General features: G+C 45.4%; 1 protein-coding gene across 1 annotated transcript in view; it reads left to right on the forward strand.

Moving 5' to 3' along the window:
* The first annotated feature begins 884 nt into the window (after positions 1-884).
* LOC147710223 (E3 ubiquitin-protein ligase TRIM39-like) overlaps positions 885-25,543 on the forward strand; it is a 150,818-nt gene continuing 126,159 nt past the window's right edge. Inside the window, exons 1-2 of the mRNA XM_086920903.1 lie at positions 885-1,327; positions 20,452-20,547. Of these exons, the coding sequence (XP_086777029.1) occupies positions 911-1,327; positions 20,452-20,547 (513 nt within the window). The 5' untranslated portion in view covers positions 885-910. The remainder of the gene's footprint in view (positions 1,328-20,451; positions 20,548-25,543) is intronic.

Here is a 25,543-nt window from a genome sequence, read left to right on the forward strand (position 1 = left end):
AGGACACATCTGAAGATTTAGATGCGCTGATAGCTCTACTTGCAGCGCTGACGTGCGAGTGGGGAGCTTTGACAATGACAAAACTATGCTGAGTCTCAGTACTTGTATTTAAGGGTCGGATTACTATTGAGACCTTATTATTGGGCACTGAACTTACAGGCCTTTCATCACCAGCTTTCTTCTTCTATCGGACGACGCTGCCTCTTTCGATTAAATCCGGCTCCCCTCTGCCCCCCCCGCCCCACCCCCCCGGCTCTTCCTGCATCCCCTCCGGATCCCCTTCGGATCCCCACTGGCCCCCGGCTCTTCCTGCATCCCCTCTGGATCCCCTCCGGATCCCCTCAGGATCCCTGCCTCCTCCATATTGTTGTCAAGAGAACAGGTAATCACAGGCTGTGGTTACAATCTTCCCTCAAACAAAAAACAGCTACTGTAAAGGCATCAGCAAGTGAACCTTTACACGGCCAGGTAATTTACTGTAGTTAGTATTGTATGCAGGGCAAGAACACATTTTAAAATGCATCAATAGAAGGTATTTTACAGGTTTTGAAACATAAATCTAAAATAGCAAATGCAGTGAGAAATTGCCCAAAAAGTTTAAAGTTGTCTTTGCAATTCCTAAACAATTATTATAATCAACATTTTTTTTAAAGGATTTTACAGAACATCGTATTTAGGTGACAGCTTATGGCCGAATCCCAAAACAAAACAACGTTGACTTTTTATTTTAGTTGAGAAAGTGTCGAGCCTATAAGTAAAGCACAGGCAGCAGGGGAGTCAGTTCTCTGCCATGTGACTGTAGGCTGAACTCGGAAGTCCCAGCGCACACAGAGAAGGGCAGACGCACAGACACACCCACTCCATAAAGAGAGAAACTGAAACTTACCTTCACTTCCTGCATTTCTGAACCATGGCGGCAGCAGCTCAGCTCGGGGACCTCCAGGAAGAGGCCACTTGTTCCATCTGTTTGGAATATTTTACTGATCCGGTGATTCTTATTGAATGTGGACACAACTTCTGCCGCTCCTGCATCACCCAGAGCTGGGAGGGAAGAGATGGAAACTTCCCCTGTCCACAGTGCAGGGAGATATCTTCTGAGAAAAACCTCCGACCCAACAGACAACTGGGGAACATGGTGGAAATTGCTAAACAGCTTCATCTGCCCCCCGTGAGACCCCTGGAGGAGAATCTGTGTGAGGAACATGAAGAGAAACTGAGGCTGTTCTGTGCAGAGGATCAGAGGATGATATGTTTGGTGTGCCGAGAGTCAAACGACCATAAAACTCACGCAGCAAGCCCTGTAGAGGAGGCTGCAAAGGAGTACAAGGTATGTGTGCGGTTTCTCTGCAACTACAAGTGAAGATCACAGGGGGTTTGTCTGTGGAAATTCAGGGATCCCAAAGCCCTCTGTGAACCCCATCAAGGAGGCAGGCAGCCTGAGAGCACGAGCTATATGTGTGCACGTGTTCAGATGTGACAAGTCATTCTGTGTAGAGGAGGAGTCTGCAGAAGAGCTCAGGGTATGTGGGTGGGAGTTCAGAGTTCAATAATGAAGACACAAGGGAATGAAAGGTATTTAAGTCGGATTTTAACGATTACAGGTTGTTCAAGCCTCATAGAAGGGGCTGGAAAAGAGGACGAGGTGCGTCTGTGGGCATTCAGGGTTCACAAAGTCACACAGGAAGCCCCACTGAGGAACCTGCAGAGGATCACAAGGTGCGTGGGTGGGTGTTCTGGAACCACAAGCGAAGAGCACAAGGTATGTCTGTGAAAATGGAGAGATTTCAAATTCACTTGATAAGCCACATCATAGGGCAGTGGAAGAGTACAAGCTATGTTCGTGAGGGTTTAGGCATCACAAGATAACCTTTTTATATGGTGACCAGATTGCTCCATGCTCCTGGGAGACCGATTTTCCATTCCCAGACTTTGCCTTTACATGTCACAGGTGACCACAACTCCCAGAATGCACTGATATGTTAAATCAAAAGCGCAGAATTGGAATAGTTGTGTCTAGGTGGCACGGAGCCATCTGGTCACCCTACCTGTGTGAGGGGGCTGCAGAAGAGAACAGGGTGTGTCTGTAGATGTTCAGGGAATCAAACGGCAAACCACAGCGAGTCCATAGACGAGGCTGATAATGAGTTCCAGGTATTTGTGAGGATGCTGGTGGATCATGGGCCTGTACAAGGAGTGCATGTGGGCAGGTTCCACAGAGAAAGAAACTGCAGAGGGGCTTTTAGGGATCACAAGTGAATTCCCTCGTCAAATCTTTAGGAGGATACAAAGTATGCTTTGGGGCGTTGTGGGATCAAACGTCACCCTGTGCATCCCATAGAGAAGCGTGCCCAAGAGCACATGGTGTTTATGTGGGTGTCCAGGGTTCTCAAGAGAAGATACTCTGTGAGTCTCACAGAGGAATACAAGGTACATATGTCCACTTTCAGGGATCACAGGTTGTGCACTATGAGCCCCATAGAAGGGGCTGCAGAAGAGCACAAGATGTGTCTGTGGGTATTCAGGGATCACAATGTAACCTGTGGACCCACAAGATATGTGTGTGGGTATTGAGGGACCACTATGCAACCCTTGGATCCAACCCAAAATCACAAGGTACGTTTGTGGGTGTTTAGGGATTATAAGCGAATATACTTTGTGAGACCTATATAAGAATCTGCAAAAGAGCACAATGTGTGTGTCAGAGCGCTGAGATCCCAAGCCATATACCTTGAGCCACAGTGGCAGCTGCAGACGATCAAAAAGGTTCTGTGTGTGGGTGTTTTGGGATCTCAAGCTGGACTGAAAGGATTCAGTGCTGCAGTGCAGTGTGTCGTGCATGGGCTCACGCAGTCATCGGTGTCAGAAGAATTCATGTAGTAATGCAGGGTGCAGCACATGGGCAAACATGGTCATCAGACACAACAGAAGAGGTGCAAACTGCAGGGTGTGACATAGTCCTGTTACACAACAAAAGGGGTGCATTAATGAAGGGTGTGGCACACTGGCTCATATGGTAATCAGACACCGAATGAAGACTTGTAGCAATGCAGGATGTAGCCCACGGCATAAGACGGTCCTCTGATGCAGAAAAAGCGGTGCAGTAATGCAGGGTTAAGCACACAGGCTCACATGCTCTTCAACACAGCAGACGCAGTGCAGTAATGCAGGGTTTGTCACACGGGCTCAGATGCTTATCGTAGGCAGTGGAAGATGTTGCAGAAGAGCTGGATTGGTGAATTGTGGAGCACACAGGGTCAGGAGGGGTTTGATGCTGATGACTCGCCAGCAATGCAGGGTTTATCAGCTACAAAGGGAAGTGCAGGGTCCCGTCATGGCAGGCTTGCATCTTTATTAGGCCCAAAGTGTATTTCTCCTATAGCATTTTTTGCATAAAGTACACAGTCCCTCAAAGGATGAATGAACGTCAGGCTGGCCTATGATCACAGGCTCAGAGTCTTCGACCTCCTCACCTCAAGCCGCTGAACACTGAACCCTCTACTCGCATTCAGTCCATCTCCTGGGACCTTCAGTAGAGGTCCTTCCTCGGTCCTGGGGTCTAGCGCCTCCTGTAGAAGGGAGACGGCCATCATTCCCGTCTCTGGTCTTCAGCGTTCTCTTCAGTGCTGTGCAGAGCTCCATAAAGTTAGAAGGGGACAGTTTATATCCTGTCCTAGGATAGTTCACTCCAATCCAGCTGTCCAATAAGATTCATAGTTAGCCCCAGACCTTTGGAGGGAACCATGAACTTGAGAGTGAACCACAAACCATCGCTCCGTCCATCAGGATAGAAATTCAACCCAGACTGTTCACTTGACCTTAAAACATTCTAGTGAAGGGCGGGGGGTGTGAGGAGCAGTGAAGGGGGACTGTAGGCACGAACTACAACTAAGACTGATTCACTCTAAAATAGAAAGCGTTTCACTCACACCGAGGCCCCCATTACCGCACATGGGAGCCTCACCTCACATGGTCCCAAGCACTGCATCCTATAGACCTGGGCCTGAGGGTAACTGAGCCTGACAGCACTGTGAAGCCCTGATAATTGTAATACAGCGCTACACACATTTTGCCAAAACATGCGTCCTGCACATACAGTCAGATGGAGCCCAGATATGACATACTACACCGAGTCAGAAGGTAGTGTCAGTAGGCGCTCTCCTCTCTGAGTTTATAAGTGATTCAAATGATCTTAAAGGTCAACTGGGCTGGAGGGGGAGCCAGTGTAGGTCCTTTAATGCGCAGGTGATATGATTTCTTCAAGCCCTTGATGAGCTGCGCCGCTTCATGTACGCTGCTTTTCCATGGTGGTGTTGGGGAGACGGTTGGCCATGGCCTTGTCTCTGCTCCCAGGGAGAGGACTTGTACGTCTGTTCTGAAGTCATCTTCCAGGAGAAACAACTTCACTTTCTTCAAGAGAACTGGAACCAGGCGTTCTTGGTCCTCTTTGCAATGTGTTGCTTGAATAAGAGGTCTGTGTCGAGGGTCTGGGTAAACAGGCTTGACTCGGGTTATTTTGAGCTGTTGGCTTACAGGAAGTATTCAGTCCGTGGGGTTTAACTTTAGTTAATTAGTTGACAAGATTGCAGGATGTTGTTGATTAACAATTTCTTTTGGTAGAGTTGAGTATCATCTGCATATAGATGGATCTTGATGCTGCTGTCTGTGAGAATGGATCTGAGAGATCCCATGGAGAGGTTAAAGGTTATGGGTAAAAGGATGGAGCCCTGAGGTACTCCGCGGAAGACAGGGATGTTCTGTGACCTTTTAGAACCTATTTGCATGAGCTGGTGCTAGTTGGTGAGGTAGGATGTGAACCATTTCAAGGTAGTGTGTGAAAATCCCATGTGTTTTTTCAGGGTGTTGTCTGTGTCGAAGGCTGCAGGAGGTCAGGGGACGTTCTTGTCATCCAGGAGGAGGGCTCATCTACTACTTAGAGTGTGGATTTCTAGGTGTTGCACAAAAGTATACAGAAATGTGATAGATGGAATGCTTGAATTAATCTCAGCCACTGGTAATCACTTGGATCAACATCCTTTCCATCTTTATTTTACGCACGTGCCACCGTAGCGAGGATACGGGTTCAACTGCAGACATTGCTATGTTAGCATAAGTGAGGTATATGCTTAAACGCCATTTTGCCGCTTTTGCACACAACACTATATGGCTCTCGTAAATAACCTGCTTGTGCTCTTTCACATGAACTGTCTGTTTTTCACAAATCTAGGCGCGCTCTGTGCCTTCATGCTGCACAGCGCACTCAAGGTCGAATAACAATGTATGCTGTTAATTCATGTTGATCAGTCCAACGCTCGTTAGACATAACAGAAAACGTAGCTGCTCAAACCCAAATTCGGGTGCTTTTAATATTGCATTGCATGCATGAGGGGGCACTTCGAGACCACCTTTCCAACATCAAGGAGCACCAAACACGGGGAGGGTGGTAACTGCACAATAATCCTGTTTCCACTGTCATTTATTATATGATTTCCCCTTTTGTGTTTTATGGAATTGTAACAATGCTGATTGTATTATTCTAATGCATCTGTTTGCTAGTATTGGCGAAAGTACTGCATCTTAGAGCACGTTAGTTAAAATAAACATTTTAAACTACACTATCTTTCTGATTACTCAAGTTGTGGACTGGTATGAGAACAAGAGTGTTCTTGATTCCCTCTAATCCTGAGAGTTTCCGAAGTCGCATGTTCTAGGTTGTTTAATCATTGGTAGCTTCACTGTTGCACGGAGAGTGAATCAGACACTAATGCTAGTCGGATCGGGGCTATGGGCACTGAGGTGGGTTTTTTGGTACACCACAATACACTGAGGTCCTAGTTTCCTGCGCATAGTTCTGTGCATGAGCAGAATCCCTGCAACACCACCTCAGCTTGGACACAGCCATATGCAAATCAGTCTTGACCTTACTCCAATGGCAACAGTCCAATGCAAACTTCCAGGCAAGGTCCTCCCTGAACCACGCAACCCAGGACCCGTGTCGTCCAAATTAGGGCTTATCAGCCAGGTATAGCTTGATTCCAGTGACACAGTGTGCACAGAACCCACGGATGGGCATAACTGACCCACTTACGTCGACACACTAAAGCATACAAAAAAGTGATGGATGGAATGCTGAAATTAATCTCAGGCACTGGTGATCACTCAGTGCCTCATCCCAACCATTGTTATTTTGTACACACTGCCTCATTGGCTTGGACCAGCACTATGGTCTAAAGACAGGTTGATATTCCTGTGGAATATTATTCTTGCTTATGTGCTCCAGTAGGATGTACCAACTGCTTCTTGATGATTTTCCCTATAAGTGAAAGGTAGCTAATAGGTTAGAAGCTGATGAGGTTTGGGTTCAGGGGTGGTTTTTTAGCAGTGGAAAGATCTCAAGAGTGTCTTAGAGTGTTCCTTGGCAGAGGGAGTTGTTGACAATGTGGTAGAAGGGTTTACGGGCCTCTTCTTGAAGAAATGTTATGATGGATGAAGGAAGGGCCTTATCTTCATTGGAGGTTGCCTAGTGAGAGTTAAGAATATTGGTAAGATCCATCTGCAGAACTGTTTTGAAGGAGGTCAGTTTGTTGGTGAGGCAATGGGGGATGAGTGGAACATGGCGGGTCGTGAAAGAGGTAATAATGCTGATTTGCTTCGATGATTGATTGTTTTGATAAAGATGAGTTTGGTGGTGTTTTATTTCTCGATTGATGCAGGGACTGGATTCTGGAAGAGGATTGGTTCAATGTTCGACAGCCTTGAAGAGGGCTTAGTTTTGTTGGTTGCCTCACTGATGGTGGTTTTATAGTGAAAGGATTAAGCTGCTATTAAGAAGGATCTGCATTAGTGTGAGTCTTTTGGTATTTGAACGTCTCCTATTTGTGTATGGTACATTTGTTTCCATTAGGCTTTGACATCCCTTATAGGCTGAAGTGTTCTGGCATGTTCCTACATTTTTTACTGAAGAATGTCTTTGATGGTTGTCCTTGATACTGAGGTGTAGTATATGCGATGGTGAAGGGGGTGACAAGGTGGTCGGTCCAGTTGAGGGTAGAAAGGGCGGTAGGAAGGACGGTGGCAGTGTCTCTCCCGATCCACTCCGTTGCCACAGGTAGAATTCAAGTGCTCCTCTCGCTGACGCTAATTTTAAAAGAAACCGTGCATTTTAACTTTGAAACTGAAATTGTGTTTTTGACTGCCACCTTGACTGTATTTTAACATTACGCTATCTGTGCCATTCGGGAAATGTAAGGGGGGCTTGGCACTTACCGGACAACAACAGGAAGCCTGGGCTCAGTCTCTACTCCTGCCCACCCCAGTCCGACGCGGTAGCCAGTACAGTTACGTGGAGGGCGGCTCAGGGAGAGCCAGGCACTTCTGCCCTACCACTGGAGCGGTCAGCGCTCTAGTCGTAGGAACTCCAGGGCTATTTAGGCAGAGTTTGGCTGCGGTAGATAGGACGGTGTCAGTGTCTCTCCCGATCCGCTCCGTTGCCACAGGTAGAATTCAAGTGCTCCTCTCGCTGACGCTAATTTTAAAAGAAAACGTGCATTTCAACTATGAAACTGCAATTGTGTTTTTGACTGCCACCTTGACTGTATTTTAACATTACGCTATCTGTGCCATTTGGGAATTGTAAGGGGGGCTTGGCACTTACCGGAGAACAACAGGAAGCCTAGGCTCAGTCTCTACTCCTGCCCGCCCCGGTCCGACACGGTAGCCAGTACCGTTGCGCGGAGGGCGGATCAGGGAGAGCCAGGCACTTCCGCCCTACCACTGGAGCAGTTAGCGCTCTAGTCGTAGGAACTCCGCAGGGAAGCGCCGAAGAAGCGCCGAAGAGGAGCCAAAGAGTAGCCCGTCTGCGCCCGTCCGCGACCGGACGGGGCCAGGGGCCATGGACTCTGTCCAGGTTAGTAGAGACCCTGATGTAGTAAGTCGTGTGAGCTATTCAGCTCAGGAACTATTAAACCTTCAGTTAACTCCTTTACAAGGCTGTGCACGTGATTCTTGGTCATGTATAGAAGATCCTATTGCGGGTAGGTATTGTCGGTTTCAGGCCTCTCACCTACACACTGCGGTTGGGTGTCATAGGGGGGGAAACACACCCGGTGAACGGGTGGAAGAGCCTACTATGTAACACCCGCTCCCTACCCAAACACCACACAGAAATTTGGGATCTCATTTCCACCGCACAGCCTGAGTTATGCTTCTTGACAGAGACTTGGCTGAAACCTCACGTGGTCCCTGCAATTACCCTGGGTATCCCTGCTGGTTATAAAATGATAAGGCTAGACAGACCTGTCAAAACTGGTGGTGGCATTGCTATCATTCATAAAGAGGGGATTACTGTCTCAGTCTTGGAACAAAGGAGTAATGCCTTGATGGAAATTATGATCTTTCGGATCAATACTCCCTCTAAAGCCCAATGGAAGGGGGCTCTGGGGTATTGCCCACCAGGGTTGAGCGCCAATTTTGCCCTCTCCCTAGTTGAAATACTGGCCCCGCATTTTAAAGCTGGAAACAATTTCTTACTTCTAGGGGATTTTAATGTGCATGGCGACCTTCCCAATAATCCTGAAACTCTGTCTTTTCTGGCGGACCTGTCTATACTAGGACTTACACAACATAACAAAGGTCCAACTCACCTAGCAGGCCACACATTGGATATGATCTTTTCTAACTCCTCGAAGATTGTATGTCAGCCCTCTACTCAGGTGAATTGGTCAGACCATTTTGTTATTGAATTCTCCCTGCTAGGCTTGGACAAACCTAGTAAACGGTCCTCCCCTCCTTCTTTTTGGCGTAGACAATGGTATAAAGTGACATCAGAGGATTTTCAGAAGGCTTTAGTTGAGCCCCTTATTACAGCTTCTGATAACATTGAACGGGCCCTATCTAAGTTCAACTCTGCCATTTTAACTGCGGTTGACTCCATGGCCCCCATGAAATTATGTAAACAGCGCCCTACTTCTTATCAAGAGCCGTGGTATACTGATCAACTACGGTCTGACAAACAGGCTTGTAGAAAGTTATTAAGAGCCTGGAGGAAAACGCACTCTGAGGATGATAAAGGCTATTATATTGCCTTGTCTACATACCATAAAAACATTAGATTGGCCCGAAAAAACCACATTGCCTTGCAACTAACTGAGGCAGGCAATTCCTCTAAGGTATTGTATTGAATTTTACAATCCTTTACTAAACCCACGGCTTGTGAAAGTCTTGACTCATCCTCACAAACCTTATGTGATGATATCTCTCTCTTTTTTAGCAATAAAATAGAGTTGATTTATGACAAAATCATCAAGACTACAAACCCAATGGATTGTCCCCCCCAAACCACCACATCACTCCCGGACCATTAATTCCGCCACACTCAGTGCCTTTCCAGCAGTTAGTCAGAGTGATATTGAGATTCTAATAGGCCAAATTAAGACAGGATCTCCGTTAGAACTCATCCCTGCCAGAATTGTTTCTTCCTTGGGCAATTCTCTTGGTCCTATGATCCAGTCTTTGGTGAATCTCTCTCTTGCTGAGGGTCAGGTACCACAGGAGTGGAAGAAGGCTCTTGTAAATCCCATCCGTAAAAATTCTACTCTTCCCTGGACTGATGTATCCTACCTCCGCCCCATATCTCTCCTCCCTTACCTGAGCAAGATAACGGAAAAGCTTATCAATATCCACCTGTCGAATTTCATCGAGCTAACTGGAGGTTTAGATCATTCCCAGTCCGAATTCAGGCCCAACTGTAGCACGGATACCATCAGAATGTCACAGGATAAGGGGAGCTCTGTGATTCTGGTGCTGTTACACCTGACCACAGCTTTCGACACGATATTGCACGAAATCTTGCTCAGTCGCTTGCAGGAGGTAGGGGTTAAGGGTATGGCCCTGTCCTGGCTGAAGAGTTTTCTATCTGGTCGCTCGCAGAGTGTCAGTTTGGGTTCTTTCCGTTCGGCACCTGTGGAGCTCACCAAAGGGGTGCCACAGGGCTCGTGTTTAAGTCCCACGCTTTTTAATGTGTATGTGGCCTACCTGGCTGACCTTATGAAATCTTATGGATTCATAACTGTGTCGTATGCTGACGATACTCAGCTGCTTTTTCCCTTCCAGACCCTGACTGCTGCAGTTAAACACTCCTTTTCTGAAGGTATGAGGGCTGTGTCTCGATGGATGGCCTCAAATTTCCTGCAGTGTAACGTAGGGAAAACCGAGGTTATGCTGTTTGGGGAGGCCCCATTACTGTGGTCGCCGGACTGGTGGCCATCGACCCTCTCCTTCTGTGGCCACACAAAGAGAGTAGCAGCGACCTGTTTTGGGATTTTACGTGGGCTTAGGCCCGTTCTAAAATTCTTTGATGCCCCTACTAAGCAGCTGGTCATTCAGGCAACTATCTTGTACCAACTTGATTATGCTAGTTCCCTTTTGTTAGGGGCTAATCAAGTGGAAATCTCCCGGCTTCAAGGTGTACAGAACGCTGCTGCCAGGGCCTTGGTAGGTTTACGAAGGTGCTGTTCTGCAAAAGGTACAATCCGTTCACTTCATTGGCTACCGATTAGGCAAAGGATTGATTTTAAGACTCTGTCTCTCTTTTAAAATTTTGAAAATGTCCTCTCCTCAGATTCTCGAGGACTTCCTCACCCCTTACATCCCGTCCCGCTCTCTGAGGTCTTTGGGGTAGAACTTAGTTGTTGTACCCCGCTTCAAGCTCTGTCGAGTAGGTGGAAGATCTTTCCGTGTTTTGGCTGCAAAACTATGGAATTCTCTCCCTTGCAATATTCGTGCCTGTAATGACCTATTTAAGTTCAGGAAGGCGATTAAAACTTTTCTGTTCCCCTCTGAGTGCTAGGATCCTTCCTGTCTGCCTTCTTTGCTGCTCTGCGTAGTGTTATGTTGCTTCTGTTTATCCTAAGCGCCGGGACGCCCCTTTGCTGGGGCAGCTGTGCGCTATAGAAGTTTACGTAACATAACATAACATAACAACTGGGCCCCGTTCCCAGTCCTAAGCAGGTAGTGAAAAATCTGGTTGTTCGGTTGGACCAAAGACTGTCTTTAAAGGAGCATGTTACTCAAACAGCAGGGTCCTGTTTCCATGTAATTGGACTCCATAGAAGAGTGTTTCCATTACTGCCAGATTCATCTAGTAACACCCTTGTTCAGGCCCTAGTGCTTAGCCGTCTGGACTACAGTAATGGGCTACTAATATCAGCAAATGACAACCTGCTAGGTAGACTCCAGGTGGCTCAGAATACTGCTGCAAGACTGCTTCTAAATGCCCTGCCCAGAACCCCCTCTCGCCCCCTTTTAGAAAAGCTCCATTGGCTACCAATCCAACAACGGGTTAAATTTAAAACCTGTTGTATCATCAATAAGAGCATTTATGGCCCAGGCCCCCTCTATCTGGCGGAGATGTTTGTCCCCTACAATCCTGCACGTACCCTTCGCTCCAGCAACCAATGTCTTCTACAAATTCCCTCTATCAGAAGGGTGAGACTGGGCGGTAGGGCTCTCTCATTTTTGGGTCCCAGTCTCTGGAACAAACTGCCTGCTGCCCTCAGGCTTTGTACCAATCATCTAGCCTTCAGGAAACCGCTGAAGACTTTCCTGTTTCAAACTTAGCGTCTCCTTCTCTTTAGATCTTGAGAGGACTGCTGTTCTGCTTGTAGGGTGAATTGTGCGCAGAGATACTCCTTTGGGAGTCGAGTCTAGCGCTATATAAGCCTATAAATAAATAAATAAATAAATAAAGGTAGTTGGTCCAGTCGAAGGCTCAGCAGAGGAAATTAGGAGATGCTGATAGAATGAGACCTGGTGAGGGGCCTTTGTGTTGGGTTGTTGATGAGTTTTTTTATTTCCAGTGTGTAGAAGGCTTCCTTCATGCCTTTTGTGTTGGAGTTGCGGGGATGTGGAAGTCTCTGAAGAATGTGAGGGGACAGCGTTGGATGGAGACAGAGGTGATAATGTCTGAGATTTTCTTCCAGTAAGTGCGTGTTTAGGCCAGGTGGCGTGTAGATCAGTTGAAAGGAGGCTATTTTGGAGCTTGATAGATGAAAGTGGCAGGTAGGGAGCTTGAAAGAATTGGGTATGGTAGAATTACTAAGAGTTAGTGAAGTAAGCCCACACAACACCATATGATGGGTCAGATGTCATTTATTGTCCATTAGTCACAAGAGCTCCCAGGAACTGACAACAAGGAGTCCCAGTAACGTATTCAAAGCCTAGCATTCTGTATCCATAGAAATGATCATGACATGGTAATGTTCTGATATACAATAGACATAAAAGATGGAAACTAGATTACTACAATATTTCCCTTCTTTCACAAAACACAAACCTCAACATTTTAAAAGGAAAGAAAAGAAACTTGAAAGAACAAACTATCAAAATAACATGGAAATTGTGAAAAGAATAACACATTAAATATAAAATACAGCAAAACTGAAATCAGAGCAATGGATAAATAAAACATTACATTTTAGAAAACACCAGCATAGTTAAGTTACAAATCCATGCGTTTAGGAGAAACCATAATCCTACTGCTCCTCCTTGGAGTAACACAAACCAACTTAGAATCATTTTTACCACCAATTTCAACTTCTGAATTTCTCACTCTATTAGCACATCCCAGCTGAGAAACAACCTTCTGAGGCAGTTTATACACACGAGCAAGATTCCACCAGTTTTTGCCATTAACTCTCACTGCAAATTCCGTAACAGCATCAACTTGAACTGGTGAACCAAATTTAGACAAACCCTTAGAAACATTATGTGGTGACTTGATTTTAACCCAGTCACCTACCTTTATGTTGGACACAAAATCCCTCTGAGTGTTTGTTTTTTTGTGACTTTTAATAACCTGTCCTCCTTGATAGCTATTTACATCCACATGAGTTCGAGATAGATTATTAGTCAAGACACACTCCTGTGTTGACCCATTGTGCACGAATGAACGCCATTTTCTCATCCAAGCAGGACAGAGTTGGAATGAAGCTTCTCTTCCTCCTTAAAAGTTTGAAGGGACTTGAACCAGTAGTTGCATTTGGAGTTGTTCTATGTGCCCATAACATACTCTGGACAGCCTCCTTAATATTAAAATTAGAAGACACTGCCCATTGTATACACTCCACCAAAATTCGGTTATTCCTCTCAATAAAACCATTTGCCTGGGGATGATAAAGAGCCACCCTCTTGTGAACAATACCCGATTGAGACAAGAAGATAGACATTTCTTTTGAGGTAAACTGAACTCCATTATCCGAAACAATCTCTTTCGGAAACCCCTCCCTTGCAAATAGACTTTGAAAGAATTTGATAACCTCATTAGAATTAGGATCAGTCATGAAATGGACCTCCCACCACTTGCTAAAGTAATCAGCCACGACCAATGCAAATTTACATTTGTTAGGTAAGATGTTGAATGGACCCACAAAATCCACTGCCAATTTCAACCAAGGACCATCCGGCAACACCATATGTTGAATCGGAGGAGAAACAATCTTGACTACCTTGTCACTTGAATTGCAGATTACACAATCCTCCACCACAGAAGTAATCTGTTGGTCCATGGAGGGCCACCAATAAAAATTACAAATTCTTTTCTTTGTGTTAATTTTCCCCAAATGTCCTTCATGTCCAAAATTATTTATGGCTGATCTTAATTTCTCTGGTGGTACACATTTCTCACCCCTCATGATCATACTGCCACCTTCTACAGTTAACTCATCACCAACTTTCGCAAAAGGATGAAATTCTTTTTCCAGCAAATTTTCTTTAGGCCAACCAGTGACAATGTAATGCTTGACTCTCTTCAAAACATTATCTTGCTCCACAGCAGCAAACCATTCGTTCTCAGAAAAACACCGAACTAGACATGCATCCACAGCAGCAATCAAACAGTCTTCATCTATGTTTTCTTTGAAATCATTTTTAGACATGGGTACTGGGAATCTTGACAGAAAATCTGCACGGGTATTCTTTCCACCTGGAATGTGCGCAACTTGAAAGCTATACTGTAAGAGTTTGCTACTAAGTCTTGCTATATGCGGTGTATGATCTTTCACAACCTTCCCTTGCAAAATGGGAATCAAAGGTTTATGATCCGTGAGAAGGTTAAAATTCCTACCCCACAAAAAACATTTAAACCTCTCGATAGCCCACCAACATGCCAAGAGCTCTCGCTCAATCACAGAATAATTCTTCTCACTAGGTCTCAAAGCCCGTGACGCAAATCAAACAGTAAATTCCTTCCCATCTTTCACTTGAGAAATCATACCACCTAAACCATACAAACTTGCATCAACTGACACAGTACATTTAATATTAGGATCAAATGGTGTTAAAATGTTACATGATCCCAATTCTTTTTTAAAGTTTTTGAACTCACTCTCACAAATATCATCCCAAATAAAGATTGCCCTTTTTTTTAGTAAATCTCTCATATGAGCAGTCTTCATAGAGAAACTAGGAATGAATTTAGAATAAAATTTGCACATTCCCAGAAAAGAGGAAACCATATCTTTTGTAGTAGGACTAGGAACATCTACAATTGCTTGTATCAAGCCTTCCCTTGGTACTATACCTGCTCCGGAAATCCGATGTCCTAAATACTCAATTGATTGTACACCAAAAATGCATTTTAACTTATTAGCCACAATGCCATTCTGCTCAAGCCTTTCTAACACTTTAGACACATTACAATCATGTGGAACTTTGGTTTTGCCAGCTACTAAAATGTCATCTTGGTAATCAACAGTCTCCACAACTCCTTGCAAAACTTTCTCCATAACTCGTTGAAAGACGGAAGCTGCACTAGCTAAGCCAAATGGCATTCTCCTAAACTGAAATGTCCCTATAGGAGATACAAAAGCTGTGATGTGTTTACAAGTGGGATTTAATTGCACTTGGTGATAAGCTGAAGCTAGATCAATTTTTGTAAAATATCTAGCCCCCGCAAACTTAGAAAGAATATCGTCTATACGAGGCAAAGGATGAGAATCTATCCAAATTTCACTATTGACACTGCGAAGATCAATACAGACTCTCAAACTACCATTAGGTTTGCGTCTGACAACCAAGGGAGACAACCAAAGAGATGACTCAATGGGTTCAATAGCTCCGGATTCACACATTTTCCTGAGCTCATTGGCCAAATCATCCCTGACACTATGAGGTACAGTTTGTAATTTATGTTTGATAGGGACTGCATCTTCTTTTAACCTTATCAAATGTTTGAAACCCGAAATGCATCCTAAACCATCCCCAAACACTTTTGGGAACCTATCAAACCAAGAATTAGATGTATCCTCTAACTCAAAATCCTCAACCAGTGAAACTTGATCTTTCGTACCCGGCCTAAGCTCCATTTTGAATAACCCTTGATGGTACCAACCAAGGATATTGAGACCTTTTTTAGCTACATAGACCTTACCTTCAATAGACCTATGTCTAAACACTAGAGTAGCTTCAAAGAATCCTGATAATTCTATTTGTCTGCCCTCATAAGAGAGCGGTCTCCTGTCAGGAGGATAAAGTGACCTTTCCTTCCATGTCTTCTCAAATAGCTCATCAGTTATCATGGTTATACGTGCTCCTGAATCAACCAATAGATCTAAAGGTTTATCGTCCACCAAAACTTCTACAATAGGGTCTTCACAATCTTCACTTTCATACTTCACAACCACTACCAAATCAGATAATAAGCTCACACCTTCCCCATCACTTTCATCATCTTGTGTTTTCTCCCTATAAACTGTATTCACAGTGTTCTTTGAGGTACAAACTTTGGCAAAATGTCCTTGTTTACCAAACTTATGGCAAGACGCATTTTTTGCTGGGCACATTTTTGCATTCGGAAAATGTTCAGCAAACCCACACTTTGTACACACATTTCTTTGTTTGGTTTTACTTTGAAAAGGTTTAGTACTTTTTGACTCATTGTTCGCTTTATAGACTACTTTATAAGGCACTTTTCCTTGACTTTTTGTGGTTTTTAGATTCACTGACTCTTTTACGACACTAACAGAATCTCTTTCTGGTTTCAACTATTTTTTTGCTTTTTGTGAAAGTTCAATACTTTTTACAATTGCAATAGTCTCATCCAATGATGGATTTTTAAGTGTTAATAATTTCTCTTGAACTTTCCCACAGTTAGTATGAACGACAATTTGATCCCTTATTAACTGTTCAGTAAATTGTTCAAATTCACACTCTGACGCTAGAATTCTTAAAGCAGCAACATAAGCTATTATGCTTTCACTTTCTTCTTGTTTCCTAGTAAAAAACCTATGCCTTGCTACAACTAAACTACTCTCTACATCAAATTGTTTTTGTAAAGACCTAACAATTTTCTCAAACTCATCTAATTCCTCCCCATTTTCTCCTAACTGCGTTGCTGGCAAATGTTTTAAGACTGCTTGACCTTCAAATCCAAGATTATGTTCCAGAATGAAACATTTTCTTTGCGCACTAAATCTACTGCCACCAAATGCCCCTAAATACTTTTCAAAAGCCCTAAACCATACTTTCCATTTAACAGGAGGGTCATCTGGGAGCTGCAAAAATGGAGGAGGGGCTTGTACATTCTGCATATTTTCTAGTAATTTTAACTTGTTAGTAAATATTAACTTGTTTGAAAAATATTGATGTAATACAGTGTCAAGATAAAGTTAATTATTTAAATATAAATGCAAAATCACCAACGGATTTTATCATGTGTACAGTAGATATAATATATGAACGCAAATTAAGGCAAAGCAAGTCAAGTAAAACGACTTATTCGAAACTTTACTCTTCCCTCATAACAATGTCTCGACCATATGCGTGTAGTTTCCCTTTTTTTTAATGCACTCATTCACAAATGGCATTAAACACTGTCATTTGTTGATACCTGTTGCTTCCTCCGGCAACAAGAAACACTTCCTTACAACGTGCTTGATTATCGTACTTTCTCCGCTTCCTCCGCTACTTCTCCGCTGCTCTTCCAACATGCACTCCAGTTCTTCCTTGTGACGTGCAGACGTACATGAGTAGCGTTCTTCCTATTCTGCTCTGCTGACGTGCACTTCTGACGCGCACTCCAGTTCTTTCTTGTGACGTGCAGACGTACGTGATAAGCGTTCTTCCTGTTCTGCTCTGCTGACGTGCACTTCTGACGCGTAGAGAACAAATCACCAAAACGTGCTGTCAATTCCACAACGTCATCAGTCTAACTCTGCAGCAGCAACGAGCTGAGCTCCATCAAGCCAAAAAAAACGTTGGTCAACGCTTTTGCTGTTAAAGACAGTGCGACATGCAATGTCTGTGAAATCCGGTACGATAACTCAATTAGATTTTTTTCACCATTGAGAAGCAGAATATTTCAATTTTGTATGGTTACTTCCGTCGTTTTAAATCACAGTGCCAGCACAGTCTAAAAATGTAAATTTTCTTTACGCTGCGATAATGTCTTTTTTTTTAAATAAAACTTGCCAATTTCTTCTCTTCGGATTCACAAACAGTTTATTTTTACTCATCAGAATGTCCTGTGTGCAACTGCAAGCCTCCTGTTTTGAGTGTTTGATCTATGTGTTAGAAGCATCTAATTTCAGGAATAGGACGCTCAGGATGGATGTGAGGGAGGATGTGAACTAGATTGAAGGGGGAACTAGGTTGTATCACTGTATGTACTGATGAGCATCAGTTAAGCAAATTCACAAGTAAAGATCCTTTTTAGTCTTTGAGTCTCAAAATATTTCCTGTTTATTATTGGTATATGCAAAAGGAACAAGTGATTGAGGGAATGCTGAACAATGCAAACGTTCACCCCCAGTCACAAGGATCTGGGTTAAATCCATTGTTCTTTTACTCACCAGGCCACCTCAGTTTAGACCCAGCCGTATACGAATCAGTCTTGCAGGATGCTTGTTTCCTGGCCAGGTAGTTCGCGCTGGACTGTTCCCATAAGACACAGGATCAAGACTGATTTCCATATGGCTGGATCCAAACTGGGGTGGCGCGGTGATCAAAAGAACAATGGATTTAACCCAGATCTGTGACTGGGGGTGAGTGGTTGAAAAGTTTCAGCACTCCGTCCTTCATCTTGCTGCGTTTGCTATTATTGGTATATGGCTGCATATACAGTTCTTGCATTTATAAGAATTTGTTAGGTTAGTTATTTTCACTAGGTTCTGTGTTGTTCTGGATTATATGATAGTGTCACTAGAACAAAGTTTGTTATTTAATGTAGTGCCGACTCTAAATGTTTCCATGACTTTAGGCCTGAAGTGCTGCACAAAGTGTTTATCAAGTAGCAGTAAGATCCAGTGATAAATCGTGTTTACTTTGAGCAGGGATTTTAGTGCTAGGTCCTTCCATGCATGAACAGACCCCCAAAAAGTGACACTGTTGTCAGGGTCCTTGTCTGTGATACTTGGGGCTGGTGCTCACAATCCTGATATGTAGGACTGGTACTTACAATCTGGACATGTTTGGGTGGTACATACAACAGTAATGCATGACGGGTACGAACATTCTGAGTACGTGCTACAGTTAGTATAGTGACTCTTTTTAGGTCTCGCCTAGACGTAAGCAAAGCGAAGCTTTGCTGTCTAGGGAGACAACTAATTTTGTCGCTTTCCGGGGAATGTGGACTGCAGACTGTGACGAGCTTGTCCTCCTGGAGATTGTAGCTCGTGAGCGCGCACGTCGCATCGCCGTGCCTAATATTCGCATTCACACAAAGGCTCCCGCACGCATTTGCACATACACACACTGCATACACACACACGCACCCCCCCTTTAACATACACACGCGCAGACAGACACACGCACGCACAGACACACTACAACAGACACACGCGCACACCCCACCCCCACTCACCCCTCCTCCTCCGCAACACACTCACCTGTTCTGGCGGTGCTCAGCGTGCCTCTCGGGCGGCGGTTGCGCTTTGCGGGGCACTCTCACCACATGAGAGCCCCGCCTTCTTCATGCGCCCGGCCGCTCTTCACCCGGTCCCCCATCTCGGGACCGGGACTCGATCAGGAGCCCTCGGGGCTCCTCGGACAGTGGCTTCTCTCTCGCGCCGCGATGGGGGCGGGACTTCCGGTTGGGGCCGCGCTGCGATTGGCCGGCTGCCCAACCGCTTCCGGGTCGTCGCAGGCGGCCCGGCGGGAACTTGAAGAAACTCGAGGGTCAGGTGCAAGGTGTCTTTCTGGCTTTGATTCATTGATATTATGCAGTTTCTCTTTGTTTCTAAGTCTGATTTTGTTCTCTTGTCATTCGTGCACTACCTGTAATTTCAGGTGCGAGCGATGCTGGACTTTTAGGGTTTATAAAAAAGTTTGTCGAGTATATCGCCGTGGGATGTGTTTTATTTTTTTTGTGTTCCTAGGAAACGGTGTGCGCAGTGAGTGATCCTATTAGGGTGGGTCCGTCTGCGCGAGTTCCTGGCGAACTCCTTTATCAGGATTACACTCACTCTGACTGTCCCAGGTGGGGCTAGGCTTAAAAAGCGAGGACCGGAGGAGCTGAAAGACAGACTCCAGGTGGGCTGGGAAGAAACCGAGGCAGCGCAAGCAGGGCTTCAGAAACAGGTACGTACAGGAGACCGGGGAGCGCGAGCATCCGCCATGCTGGGCAGCCTCTGCAGGCAGCGCGTGCGAGGAAACACAGTGGCACCATTGTGTGGCAGCCTGGCTGCACTGCGTGTACACAAGCGTGAGATAGGGTGTCTGCTTCATGGAGAGTCAATGCACTGTTTACCCCAAACACCGATGTAGCTTCACCATACCCCCATCCTCAGTGATTCCACCCTGTTCTCTGTGATTCCACCCCAGTGCCCATTATTTCTTCTGCCTCCTCCCACTGATGCCTCTTTTTCTTTATATCTCTTCGCTCTGCACCACTCCGCCCTGTGACATGCACACCAGCTGTACTCCTGCCCTTCCCAGAGACGCTGCAGAGAACTGCACAGGAGTAAAGCATCGCTTGTCCGTTCTGCCCTGCAAGTTTTTCATTTGACTCCCAGGAAACCAGTTTTACATAAGCACAATTCTTAGGTCTCAACTACGAGACGGATTTTAGCTGTTGTAGGCAACATGGCTTGTGCATGGCAATATGTTTGAAAACCGATCTCTCTCAGTTCCCACAAGGCATTTGCCCCGGAACACTAGCTCTCATGCTTGCAAACCTTAAGTAGGTATTCTACTGACTTGAGAGCCCAGACCCGTCTATGAAGGAGCACCCGTGTTCCAAGCCATTATAATTATATTATAATTATAACTAATGCCATTACCAATAACATAACTATTGATTTGCAGAATACCCACAACAACACATAAATAACAAAAAAAACATTTGCAATGTTAATAGCTTAATCTTAACTAAGGCGAGACCTATTGCATTGCAAATGCTTGTTTTTATAAGTAAGACTGTACTCTACGGATCTACACTTATTTCTTGCACTCTCATCTCTGCAGGTAAAACTTCAAGAGTGGCTGCGTCTTCTGAAGAAAGAGGAGGAATATATTCTGAAGTCCAAAGTCAAGGAAGAGCAACAATATGAATCCATGAGGGTGAGTGGCTGCAGTGAGGGCTGTGTCTCTGTATGTCTGTGACTATGTCTTTGTGTGGACACACAGAGGCTGATGAGTCACCCTACAGACTGGATCATGGTCCCCACCAGATAAATATACTGACCCGAGTCACTGTGCTTGGATATTGAGGCTGAAATGAGCCAAGGCCTCATCCTAAACTAAACCAAAACAAGAATTACTCTTCTGATCTTAAGGTAGTACTTACATGGTGTCAGTTAGATCATATGTGCACAGGCGTGGCATTATCTAGCTGTGAGTATTACCTGCATATGTGAGCGCACGTGTGCATGCATGTTCCCTATTATGTGTCAAAGAATGTGGTCTTGTATGGATACTTTTGGAGTTATCTGTGGGAGTGCATGCATGTCTGTGCATCTATATTTGTGTGGGCATAGAAGAGTGTTTGCCTGTGTGTGCATATATGGATTGATAGCCACGGATTTGCAAATATACATGCATATTTGTGTGTATGTGTTTTTGAGGGTTGTGTAAGCTTTGGTCTGGATTTATTGGCTGTTGGTTTGTACTGGCTTATGTGGATGATTGTCTGTGGGTTTGCATATCACAAGGTCTTGCGGTATTCGTGAGTGTGCAAATGCATGTGTGCATCTGTTCCTGTGTGTGCTTCTGTGTGCCATGATCGGGAGTTATATGTGAGATCATATCATATCATCTGCATGTGAGTATGCAAATGCATGGGTGTGTCTCTGAGTGTGTGCCTTTGTGAGTCTGTGTATGCATGGACTGAAGATTTGATTTTGTGAGTTTGGACAAGCATTTGTTTGTGAGAGTTTACATTAATGTGTGCATCTATACGAGTGCATACCTCTGTGGGTGTGTGTATGCGTGGATCTGGAGTTATCTATCCATCCACCAGACTCAGAAAGCCTGGTGTAAGGCCCTTCCTAAACCAAGGTTATTGCAATGTAATATGATATTGCATATACATCGTCGAAGCACAGAACATTCAACAGAGTTCATCTAGGTAATAAACATTGTGATGATGAATTTTAAACCAAGAATAGTTCCTTAATCGTAAACCAAATGCCCTACAATCTTAACATGTTTCTGAACATGTACATTCTCTTCTTCTGGACATAACCTTTTCAAATTCTGGAAATTACATAGGTACAGTTGAACTTCAGCTGCTGAATTCAGTGCTTAATTTGAAACAGTGGTTTCCGATGCTCAGCACCTGCACTTAATTGTCATCACTGTCTCTAGTGACAGTCCACCACATGGTGGCGCAGTCTATCTAATTTTGAAATGAGCACAGCAAGAGTGTTTAATAAGTTAATATATATTGAAGAAGAAGAATATCGGCAGCCCAAGCCTTTATTATAGCTTTGGGGGCCTGGAATAGTCTGATCTGTCACACTTGTTGGAGTGTGATGGTTAGTACTTGCATTGGTACTGTCATGCAATGAATCAATCAGTTGTTTTTTAAAGCGCGACTACTCACCCGTACAGGTCTCAAGGGGGTGGGGGGTGGGGGGGTGCAGGTTCCTGTCCGTCAAGGATGGGATCCGTCGAAGAGCCAGGTCTTGAGGTCTCTTACGAAGATGGGAAGTGATGATGTCTGCCTGAGGTGGAGCGGAAGGGCGTTCCAGGCCTTGGCCGCGAGGAAGGAGAAGGAGCGGCCTCCTGATCTGGTTTTCCTGGTGCATGGGACCAATGCGTGGGAGAGCTGGGCTGATGGTAGGGGCCTTTGGGGTGCGTGGAATTTGAGTTGGCTGTTCAGGTATGTTGGTCCGGTGTCGTGGAGGGCCTTGTGCGCGTGGGTGAGCATCTTGAATATGACTCGCCTTGATGGGGAGCCAGTGGAGTGTGCGCAGGTGCTGGGAGATGTGGCAGTGTTTTGCAGGTTGAGGACCAGTCTTGCGGCGGTGTTCTGGACGTTCTGCAGCTTGGGGGTGAGGTTTTCGTTTATTCCGGCGTAGAGTGCGTTGCCGTAGTCAAGTCTGCTGGTGACCAGGGCGTGAGTGACAGTCTTTCTGTGTTCAAGAGGGATCCATTTGAAGGTCTTACGTAGGAGACGGAGGGTGCGGAAGCAGGAGGAAGAGACTGAGTTGATTTGGTGGTCCATTTTGAGCTCGGAGTTCAGTATGGTGCCCAGGTTGCGTACGTGGTCCGTGGGGGTGGGTGGGTGGATATTCCGAGGGTGGGGGGGCCACCAGGTGTCGGAGTTTGGGCCCATGATGAGTACTTTTGTCTTTTTGGTGTTGAGTTGTAGCCAGCTGTTTTTCATCCATTTGGCGACGGCTTCCATGCCTTCTCGAAAGTTCTGTTTGATGGTGTTGGGTTTGTTGGATAGGGAGAGGATAGTCTGCGTATGACACAATGCTGAGTCCATAGGTTTTGACGATGGGGGCGAGCGGAGCCATGTAGAAGTTGAAGAGCGTCGGGCTGAGGGGGGACCCCTGCGGGACTCTGAAGGTGGTTGGCGTGGGGTCCGAGAGGAAAGGGGGGGGGGGGAGTCTGACCCTCTACGTTCTGCCAGAAAGGAAGGACCTGATCCAGTCGAGGGCCTTGTCCTGGATCCCTGCATCATGAAGTCTGTGTGTTAGGGTGCGGTGGAAGACTGTGTCGCGTACTACTGAGAGGTCGAGGAGGATGAGGGCTATGGTTTCTCCATTGTCCAGTAAGGTGCAGATGTCGTCTGTTGCCGCGAGGAGGGCGGTTTCCGTACTGTGGTTTTTCCTGAAGCCGGATTGGTAGGAGTCGAGGATATTGTGCTCTTCGATGAAGGTGGCGAGTGGCTGTTGATGGCTTTATCCATAACTTTCGCCGGGAACAGCAGCAGGGAGATGGGTCTGTAGTTTTTGAGGTTGGTGGGGTCCGCTGAGGGTTTCTTCAGGAGGGGGTTGACCTCGGCGTGTTTCCAGTTGTCTGGGAATGAGGCGGTCGCCAGGGAGCGGTTGATGGTGTGGCAGAGCATGGGTATGATTGTGTCGGCGGCTCTGTTGAAGATGTGGTGGGGGCCGGGGTCCATGGAGGCCCAGAGTGGATTTACTTCGTCTTCAGTGTGCCTTCGTGGTGAGGGCTGTCCAGATGTCAATTGTGGGCTTCATGGTGCCGGGGGTGGTTGGTGGGAGGTCCGTGTGTTGGTTGTCTTTGTCGAAGTTGTCATAGATGCTCTTGATTTTGTGGTGAAAGAAAGTGCTGAGTTTGTCGCAGGTCTTTTGAGGGAGGGATGTTAGTTGACTCACTGGTGGGTTGGGCGAACTCACTGATGATGTTGAAGAGTTCTTTTCTGTTGTGTGCGTGTGTGGAGAGTCTGTCTTCAGTCGCCTTTTTCCTTCACGGCTCTGAAGTTGTGAGTTTCTGTGGATTTTGTGTTCCTCCAGGCCTTTTCGAGGCGGCGGCAGGTGGGTCTGGTCTCTTGAAGTTCGGTGGTGAACCATTTGGCTTTCTTGGCATGGGTGTTGTTGTTTTTCTTGAGGTGGGCTATGGTGTTGGGGCTGTCTGAGATCCATCTGTGCAGGGTTCGGGCTGCTGTGTTGGGGTCATCGTTTTGCGCGATGGTTGGGGTGGATTTGCTGAGTGCAGAGGTAAGCTGGTCGTCCGTGATTCTGGTTGTTTCTACACGGGAGCGGGTGCTGGTGTCTGTGGCTGATGGGTGTTCTGAATGTGAAGTGGACACTTTGATAGAGCTGGAAGGTGCTGTGGGAGGTACAGGCGGCAGTGGCCTCCCGAAAAAGGCTTTGGCGCCTACTTTGTAATAAATTAGGCACTGACCTCAGGCATTCTCTGTTCTGCTTCGTCCACATTGCAAGGTTTTTCTGCAACAGTCTCATTAATCAGCCATGGTTTGACGTGTCACATTATATGTCTTCATTTGATCTCTCTTACAGGGATAGGCCATACCTAATTGGAATGTCCCAGGATTACTAGTGCACTTAACCCTCCCTCAGGTTGGAAGAAAGGGCAGGTCTGTAACATGGAAGCCCCTTCAGCAGAGGAGCCCATTTATCACCACTCAGACACGACCATTGGTCGTGATATTTAAGTGTTCAACTGGGGTATCTATAGTGATAAAGGTAACAAGACAGCCATTGCCTTTAAAACGTTATGGTATCTGATAAACTCTCTCACAATTATTTTGAAATGTTTTTCTTTAGTGGTTGTTTCATCAATTGTCGCTATACCTCCTGATAGTATGCTCATCTGAGTGCACGTTCATTGCTGAAAAACACTGTGTACCAGATCACAGCTCTGCACACCAGACCAGGATTAGTGGTTGGAGGGGCACTGGTCAGAGAGGAGCTAATGATCATGTTGGTTGAGGTTGTTTGCCTCCGTGCCCTGAGGTCTGTACTACTGTGGCTCGGAAACGGGCCAAGGACATCCCTTTCTGCACTTGACTCCCAGGATAGTGAGATTGAGCAGTCAAAGGCTTCTGACGGAGCTAGTGGGAGGTGCAATCACTCAGAACTCAACAGTCAATCAACAGACACAATAATGTTATATCTAGCTCAGTTCTCATGTTTACTAAGAAAGAAAGTCCTTTAAGCTCACAACAAAATGAAATGCCACATATTTCTTATAAGGGTAGAATTTTATGGTTGCTATGTACGATCTAAGACACAGGGGAACCAGATAACGGTCCCACCAAGCTGCACAGCCAGAGCACTATATAAATCCAATGAGTTTCAAACTTTTATCCATAATTTTCACCATTTACTTATTTATTCTCCAAACTTGACTTTTGTTAAAATCATTTTATCCATATCAAATGCTGAGCGTTGATATTCACAAAAGGCACAGGAACACACGTAGTTTCCACATACCATGATTTTATTACTCAATCCAAAGCATTTTGGGAAAATTGATTCCCTTCGTCAGGGGCATCCTAAAAATACAAACACATAAATTTGACCAATCTTGATCAACATAAATAATGACTTTCTTACTTTAAACCACTGAAATCCAACCATCATCCTTAAAGATCATATTTTCAATAATCCACACTCCC

This window comes from Lissotriton vulgaris, chromosome 5, assembly GCF_964263255.1.
Source record: "Lissotriton vulgaris chromosome 5, aLisVul1.2, whole genome shotgun sequence".
Lineage (NCBI taxonomy): Eukaryota > Metazoa > Chordata > Amphibia > Caudata > Salamandridae > Lissotriton > Lissotriton vulgaris.